The 8,898-nt window shown below is 34.2% G+C and overlaps 1 protein-coding gene across 1 annotated transcript in view; it reads left to right on the top strand.

The window, feature by feature from the left end:
• LOC107672815 (butyrophilin-like protein 2) overlaps positions 1-8,898 on the top strand; it is an 11,287-nt gene extending 2,389 nt beyond the window's left edge. Inside the window, exons 4-21 of the mRNA XM_016466184.1 lie at positions 691-718; positions 1,317-1,357; positions 1,707-1,734; positions 1,989-2,041; positions 3,298-3,322; positions 3,526-3,578; positions 3,668-3,695; positions 4,023-4,075; positions 4,225-4,240; positions 4,339-4,665; positions 5,230-5,291; positions 5,603-5,630; positions 5,791-5,843; positions 6,113-6,134; positions 6,265-6,591; positions 7,935-8,014; positions 8,362-8,422; positions 8,537-8,898. Of these exons, the coding sequence (XP_016321670.1) occupies positions 691-718; positions 1,317-1,357; positions 1,707-1,734; positions 1,989-2,041; positions 3,298-3,322; positions 3,526-3,578; positions 3,668-3,695; positions 4,023-4,075; positions 4,225-4,240; positions 4,339-4,665; positions 5,230-5,291; positions 5,603-5,630; positions 5,791-5,843; positions 6,113-6,134; positions 6,265-6,591; positions 7,935-8,014; positions 8,362-8,422; positions 8,537-8,616 (1,365 nt within the window). The 3' untranslated portion in view covers positions 8,617-8,898. The remainder of the gene's footprint in view (positions 1-690; positions 719-1,316; positions 1,358-1,706; positions 1,735-1,988; positions 2,042-3,297; positions 3,323-3,525; positions 3,579-3,667; positions 3,696-4,022; positions 4,076-4,224; positions 4,241-4,338; positions 4,666-5,229; positions 5,292-5,602; positions 5,631-5,790; positions 5,844-6,112; positions 6,135-6,264; positions 6,592-7,934; positions 8,015-8,361; positions 8,423-8,536) is intronic.

Raw genomic sequence — 8,898 nt, 5'->3', positions numbered from 1 at the left:
GCACTTAGTGTAAATAGCATATTGTAAAAAATACTGCTATTTTCACTTAGTGTAAATAGAATCCATTGCTAATACGAGATTTGAAAAGGGAGGGAAAAAAAGTTCGGCATTTGACGGGATCGAACCCTGGTCGATCGCGTCAAAAAGCCAACGACACGCGCTTATCCATCTGCGCCACTGGAACTGATGATTTGCTGCCACTTTTAACTAAATGTAAATATACACTCCATATTTTTATTCCATAGTAAGGGCAATTCATACAATACATTTAAACTGAGCTACTTTAATACCATCTCCGAACTTTCTACCACGACTCTGCTGTTCTTCGGCTGGTTCTTCCTGTAGATTTGTCGTTGTGTTTTCTGACTTGTTGTTTTGTTTTCGAATTTGTCATTGTGTTTTCTGCCTTGCTATAACGTTTTCTGAATTGTTGTTGTGTTTTCTGAATTGTTATTTTGTTTTTTAGACTTGCATTTGCGTTTGTAATGTTATTTTGTTTTCAGAATTGTGATTTGTTTTGCACTTCTCGGTCACCGTAACATTGTCTGCTAAATACATAAATGTCAATGTAGCAAGAAATTTTGTAGGTTTTGTGTTGTGACTCTTTCATTGTGAGGAATCACTGTAAATAAATCCTTGTTATATTATGTTTGTCCAGACAAACTTAAATTAATTATTTTTCCCAATTAGAATTACCAAATGGAAGAAACAAACAACAGTAAGTTGTCTTAAAACTCTTTGTCATTCTCACAAAATAAACACAAACAGAAGTGAGACAGACGTGTCGGTGAGATTTTTACTGTACTTTTATTCAGAAAGGATGCGTTAAATTGATCCAAAGTGACAGTAAAGATATTTATGTTATGAAAGAGTTGTATTCCAAATAAATGTTGTTCTTTTGAACTTTCTATTCATCAAAGAATATAATTGTTTTTGTTTTTTTAAATATTGATAAGAAGAAATGTTTCTTGAGCACCAAATCAGCATATTAGAATGATTTCTGAAGGATCATGTGACACTGAAGACTGGAGTAATGGCTGCTAAACAAAATAATCTTTGCAATCACAGGAATTAATTACATTTTAAAATAGAATTTGAAAAAAGTAAAATAGATTAATAGAACAAAGTAGAAAATTTATTTTAAATTGTAATAATATTTTGCAACATTACTGGTTTTACTGTATTTGTTACTTACTGTATTTTTGAAGACTTATTTCAAAAAACATGTGAGTTCATATATACAGTATATGTGTGTGTGTGAATGTCTGAATCAGATTTTATTTGAGAAGAAGATATAATTTTTTTCTGCTTTCTAGTGTTGTCAGAGCATCAAGGTGATTCAGACAATCAGCTTGGGGTTTGTGTGCACAGTAATATTATTAACACATTATGGTTTCAAATATCTATTTTACAGTATAAATAAAGGTCATCACTAGATTGACACTTGTAATGTCAATCCGTTTGCATCAACTTGAGGCATATTGTTTAATTTTCTTGAATTTTAGATTACAATGCTAAACAAATATAATGGAACAATTTTACAGTATTGGAAAATATTCACGGCTTTTTCATCAAAATGGTTTTTCACAAAAATAACTAATAATTTAGTTACCTTTGACCACTTTAGAATCACAATAAAGTGAATCTATGTTGTGTGTCAGTGTCATGTCATGACATCCTTTCACATTTTTTCCCATCTCAATTAGGATTACAAGATTAAAGAGGCAATATACCGTAAGTTGTTTTAGAATTAAGTTACTATTGAGAAATATTTTTCTAAACACCAACATTTATGCTTCATTGCTCAAGAGCAAAGATATGTATAATAAGCCATTCTGTTGTGGTTTTGCAGTATGACAATTTTTTAGGCACAGAGAAAACATGTTGCTATTTCTGTCATAATCTACTTTATGCTATGTCATACACCTGTCATAATCTATGCGAGGTGCGGATCTTGTTTGTAAAGGTTAATTTTTTCTGCATTAAAGAATTATCAATCCACTCTGCATATCACAGTGCTTCAGGGAAGGATCAGCATAAGGTATGTGTGAACGTCAAGTCACCTTTATTTATAGCACTTTATACAACAGAGACTGTTTCAAAGCAGCCTCACAGAATTAAATGGAATCAGTGATGCCAACTTTAAGACAAATATCAGACAAATTTAAATTCTGCTGTAAAGCAGCACTAACAAGACAATAGTGCCATTATTCAGCTCCAAACAGCACAGTGTTAATTAAGTTTAGTCTAATAACAATAAGTTCAATTTAATAAGAATAAGTTCAATAAAAAAAAGTGCTATTCAGCAATAAGAAGCTCAAATGAAAAGAATCATTATTCAGCTTGATTCAGTTCAATGTTGATTCAATTCAGTTCAATAACAGTGTTCAACATTTGACAGTTATAAAGTTCTCCTCTGGCCAAAGCGAACAAATATGGTGTGATATATTAGGCTTCATCAGAAGTCAGATTTGTGGATTGTTATTCAGTATGATTTTGCATTCATCTTTGCCTGAAGATTAGGTATGTAATACCTATATGTCAAACCGGCATTAGGAGAGAAAGAAGAGTTGTAGTCTGTCCAACAGGTGGAGCTGCCGTTTAAATAGTAATAGACAACTAGCTTATCCTTGACCACATTGATATTATCCTTAAAGGGATAGTTCACCCAAAAATGAAAATTTGATGTTTATCTGCTTACCCCCAGGGCATCCAAGATGTAGGTGACTTTGTTTCTTCAGTAGAACACAAACGAAGATTTTTAACTTTAACCGTTGCAGTCTATCAGTCGTATAATGCATGGCAATGGTAACTAAATCTATGAGAGTAAAAAAAACCTGCACAGACAAATCCAAATTAAACCCTGCGGCTCGTGACGACACATTGATGTCCAAAGACACGAAACGATCGGTTTGTGCGAGAAACCGAACAGTATTTATATCATTTTTTACCTCTGATACAACACTATGTCTAACTGCCTTGAGCGCGCGCACGGCATCCGGTGCGTGAGGTGTGTAAACAGATAAAGAAGATAAACATCAAATTTTCATTTTTGGGTGAACTATCCCTTTAAGACGTGTACTTTCGTTTTATTTATTTATTTGTGGCCTTTTAGGCAAAGACTATTTTCAGATCATGTTTCGACTTACAAATAGCATATATAACTTCTCTTTATTTTTTGCTGCGTGCTGTAGTATCTATTACTGTTCGCACTGAGTGTAAACAAGTGTGTGAGAATGTTATGTTTAGACGAACAGGCTAAAGAAAACATATCTTAGATGTTTTTATCTCATTTAGGATTACAAGGGAGAAACAGATGACAGTAAGTTCTGGAAATCATTGCCTCTGTATAAATTACTATTTGCATTACACATTTAGAAAATTGACATTTAAAAATCATAATTTGTATTAATAGTTGAAGGCCTATGTTAAAAATCACTATATAATATATAAAAAAAATAGAAAATATAATTTGTGGATCTTGCCTTTAATTTTTTTTATTGTTTGTTTTTCTCTTTGTTATAGAATTATCACAGTACATCAAATCAGATCTAAGCCATCCAAACAAGCAGTCTGGGGTATGTGTGCACTTAGCCTATTCATACATATACACATGTACAATACCTAATAAAATAAATGAAACTGCGTTTGTTGTAATCTCAATTAGGATAACATCATGGGAACCAAAAGCAAAGGTAAGTTGCCTTAAAATCATTGACTTTAACATATGGATGTGCATTAATCTTTAAAAAGAATTTTGTGATATGTTTAAAGATTGCGTTGTATGATGCCAAATAATTTCTTTATAGATAGAAAATATGTGGGTAATAATGTCTACTTTAAAAGCAGATTACTGTGTATCTCTATTGCCATTAGGTTAGGGTTATTACATTGCTCTCTCTATATATGCATAAGAACATGGAGTTTTAAATGTATTTACACATTTTACACACATCTCTCATAATCTGTGTGATGTGTGAATCTTATTTGAGAAGTGTGCTCAGTTTTTTTCTGCTTTATAGATTTTTTGAGCCGAGTTTCATATCACAATGAACCAAACAAGAGCCAGCATGGGGTATGTGCACACATGAATACGTTGTGTGATTCATTAATAAATGAACAGTAAATAAATAAAAGATTTATCACTCAATAAACACTTTTTACTATTACATTATAAAATAACAAAAGGTTTGCATTTGTTTTCACCTCATTTGGAATGCCAAGATGGAAGTCTTGAACAGTAAGTTAAAAAAATCTTTCTTGTTCCACAACAGAACTTTACTTTTTGAGGGTGTAAGTACAAGTGCGAGTCCATCTTTTTTTCTCTTTTCCTCACAGAGAACTTTCAGCTTTTTGTTCCCAGTACATCAGAAGAACCAGAGGTTTCTTTGGGGTCTGATTTGATCATTCCGTGTTACCTGTCTCCTGAAATCAGTGCGGTTGACATGGAGATCATCTGGTCTAATGATAGAGCCCGTGTTTGCCTGTATAAGGACAGGCAGGTGACAGAAGGGGGTTTGTTTAAGGACAGAGCGAGTCTGTTCACTCACAAGCTTAGGAAAGGAAATGTGTCCTTACGACTGAAAAACTTCAGGCCGTCAGATATTGGAAATTACCATTGTCAGGTCATCAGTAAAGACAGAAGAGAGAAGATAACAGTAAGAGGTGAGTAGTCCTCTACATCAGCTCAGTGCTCGTTAATAATGTCAGACTGAATCTGAACTGAAACCGAAATCTAGAGGCATGTTAGATCCTCATCAGTATGTGATCAGTAAACTGTTCTGAATCACATATGGTCATATTTCAGCCTTAATCTATTCTTTCAAATTAACCCGTTTTAATACTTGGTCAAAAATGAAGCATTCGGGGACTATATAGAATAGTGAGTTTGAATATTCTACATGAATAGTAAGAGATGTAGGCACAGAAAAACAACCAATAATCATGTATGAATTTTGCAAGGTAAACAATAACAAATGCTCTTTGAAAATCGTCAGATGAGATTTGATTATTAGAAAAATTGTGATGATTAAATATGAATGCATAAACCTTTTGCATTATGAAAACCTGGCTAATAGTTAGAGCATGTTTTCCAGCATGCTACAAGGAAACTGCATTGAATTCTTGGATGCAAACATGTAGTGTTGTATTTGTGCCTCGTAGAGTTAAGTTATCTAAGAACACAATTTCTATACAAACCTATTTACACTTGAGGAATGTTTTTCTTAGTGAGGATAAATCCTGGTGTCCAGTCTACGAGTCAGTCACCAATATTTGCAGAAGGAAATGAGGTAAGAGAGCATAACTTTTACCTTCACATTATCCATGGTAAATTATCCCTCGAATAATATCACATTACTCTTATGGAATTAATATTGTAAAACAATTTAGAAAGTAAGACATTAAAAGACAAACTGCCTTTCAATAATCAGCACCCTTCCTGCAGATCTTCTTTCTTGCTCATTAAAATACTAAATAGCTAAATTACAAATTTGCTTAATGTAATAGCAACCCTAACATATAAGAACAATGAAACTTAGGTAGTATGTTCAGCTGTAAATACAGTTGTAAATACATTGTACAACCACTTTATCTCAATTAGGATAAAAGGATAAGAGAACCAACCAACAGTAAGTTGTCTTAAATTCTCTACCTTGCAAATTAAATTCTTTTGTAAGCTAAGTTTGCACTTTTATGTATACAGTATATTGAACTGTTACATGTTTGGACCTTATTTGTGAAGAGTGAGTGTTCTTGTTTTTCATTATGTGTTTTTATAATTCATTCTAGAATTATCAAGGCGCACTTCATATCACAGTGATTCAGATGAGAAACAACATGGGGTATGTGTGCACATTAATACTGTCCATAAACTGACACCGTTGTTTTATATTGTATTGTTTAAGTTTTCACACCATTCATTGCTTAATAAATGAAGCATAAATGAATTAAATATTCACCAGTATTCATCCTAAAATGTTCTTGTACTGTATATTGTTACATTTTCAAAACTGGCTTCATTTTGTGACTCTTGAAGCACTGTAAAATGAATGTTTGGATGTTATGTTGGAAGAAGTCTAAAATCTCTTCACTGTGTTTTTCATTAAATTAGAATTACAGCAAAAGCGTCTCTGGTAAGTTTTCTTAAAATCATTAACACTTCATCAGTTTTACTCATTCTAATATTTTTGTTCTACCACTGTTTGTGTAGGTAAAGGTGAAAGTATTAATGCATGTAAGTCCATCTTTCTCTCTTTTCCTCAGATAATTTTCAGCTTGTTATTCCTCAAACAGCCCAAGAAGCACAGATTTCTTTGGGGTCTGAAATCATTGTTCCTTGTCACTTGGCTCCTGAAGTCTGTGCCATTGCCATGCAGATTAAATGGTTTAAGGAGACAGACTGTGTTTGCATCTACAAGAACGGATGTGTGATTGAGGGGAGGAGCTACAAAGACAGAGCGAGTCTCGCCACTCACGTACTGGAAAGAGGAAATGTGTCCTTAAATCTAAGTAACTTCAGTGTCTCAGATGTTGGCGATTACTATTGTCAGGTCATCAGTAGAGACACAACAAAACAGATTACAGTAGGAGGTGAGTATTCCGCAAGTCCATACTACATCAGCCCAACAATCTTTTGTCAGAATACAATAAACTGAAGCCATGTTTTTCACCATAAAGATGGTGAAAATGCATTTTAAGCTGTAGTATTTTATAGTAATGGCACTTGTAGAAGCCAAATCTTAAAGGGGTCATATGATGTGATTTAAAGTTTTCCTTTCTCTTTGGAGTGTTACAAGCTCTTGGTGCATAAAGAAGATCTGTAAAGTTGCAAAGACTAAAGTCTCAAATCCAAAGAGATATTCTTTATAAAAGTTAAGAGTCATCCACGCCCTCCGAAAATGCCTCATTCTAACACGCCCCAACCATGTCTACGTCACTGTGTGGGAAGATTTGTACAACACCACCCAAATGTTCACGCAAAGAAAGAAGGTTTAACTTTTATTCTCGCTGTAGTATTGTTGCCGCCGCCGCCATGTCGTGAAGGCGCTGTGTGTTTCGTTGTGAATACGAAACTACTTTGTTTGGCCTTCCAAAAGAGGACACGACTAGAAATCAGTGGTTAAGTTGTATTTACAACACTGTTCCAGAACAGTTCAACCCAAATATTCAGATGTGTGCAGCGCATTTTATGGAGGACGAGGACTGTTTCCTGGGAGAGTAGCCTATAATGCCGTCTGTGTTTCTATAAAGTGGGGCAATTCCAACTTTGCAAGTACAGCCTAGATTCTGACTCTCAGTCTGTAAGTACGTTTTCATATTTAAAGGGTTTGCCACTGATGATTCAAACGTGAGTTTTGAGCAGTGTAGAGTAGCGCTTGTTGTTTCTCCGATCACAAATGCAGACATGGTTTTATGTTTATGCTGCGCGATACGCAACGCAGTGCGTAAAAAGACAGTATAAGTCATTATAATCCGTAATTATGTCCCCACTGGATGCAACAAATGCCTTGTTTGTAATGGGTTTTATTGGTTTTGTCTCGTCGCTCCGGCCAGGGCATGGCATCACAATATGATAAGGGGCGTAACATTTCCGTCACACGCTTGAGGAATTCAGCCAATCACAACGCACTGGATAGCTGGCCAATCACAGCACACCTCGCTTTTCAGACCGATGAGCTTTGTAAAAATCGACGCGTTTCAGAAAGGCGGGGCATAGAGGAGCAACAATAATGTACAGTATGTGGAAAATAATGTTTTTTTAACCTTAAACCGCATAAACACATTGCATTACACCAAATACACAATTTTAGCAACATCATATGACCCCTTTAAGTTAATTAGTGTGTTAGGTAGTTATCTAAGAGAATAACTTGGGTATCTAAGAGCACAGATTTCACACAAACCTATTCACGCTTGAAATATCGTCTTCTTAGTGAGGATAAAACCTGAAGTCCAACCTGTGAGTCAGTCATCAACATCTCAAGGCCAGTCTATTCAGCTAATGCTGTTTGAGGTAAGAAAGCCTACAGGTTAATTAGTTTAAAATGACCACACTGCACCTTCAAAAGTGGATTGACTGAAATGTATTTATGCTGCCTGGTCTAAATATTACCAGATATGTCAGGGATGTCAGGTCATTTACACGGTAAACTTGACACACATAACAAGCATTTAGTGTGTTAAGTAAGACCAAATAAACTTCTTCTGAAAAGTCAGTTTAAAAAACAGTAGAATGAACATTTTAATTCATACAGTAGAATGAAATGTATTTAAAGTATTATTTATGTTAAAGAAATAATTTACCATGTTTTCATATCTAGTTTGTATAACTTCAGTCAGATTATTTTCTTCCATTTACAGATAGACAAAATATGGACTGAAGAGGAGACAAACAAAATGGATGAATCTGCTCTAATGTCAGGTGAGTGTAATTAATGTGTAATGAAAGGTTAGACCCAAGAAACAGTCTATTCTATCTGATACATGCATATCTGTTATGTATGGCAATAATCAAAACACATTATTTCTTTTTTAGAAATGAAAGTGAACAATATGCAGGAGCTTCAACAAATGTTGATCGGGGCTTACAGAAAAGGTTCTCTAAATTGGAGATGAGAGAGATCAGAATGAACTTAGTCAGGGTCTTAAGACTCAACCCTCATGCTCAGTTGTTGGACAGAGACAAACCAAACTCTTTTTAATAGCTACCTAGCATTTAAATGTCAGGTTGATGCTTAATGCCTTTACGTAATTTCATGAAACTTATTGCAGTCAATATTTATCTTTTTTTCTCCAGATTTTTTTAACACCAAAATTACATACATTAAATAAGGCATGTCATCATGAAGATAAGTGTAATTACAGTGAATTTACACTGTACTTAATGTATATTTTTTA

This window comes from Sinocyclocheilus anshuiensis, unplaced genomic scaffold (assembly GCF_001515605.1).
Source record: "Sinocyclocheilus anshuiensis isolate Anshui unplaced genomic scaffold, SAMN03320099.WGS_v1.1 scaffold681, whole genome shotgun sequence".
Lineage (NCBI taxonomy): Eukaryota > Metazoa > Chordata > Actinopteri > Cypriniformes > Cyprinidae > Sinocyclocheilus > Sinocyclocheilus anshuiensis.
The sequence above is the reverse complement of the archived record's forward strand: the minus strand, read 5'-3'. Positions and strand labels throughout refer to the sequence as shown.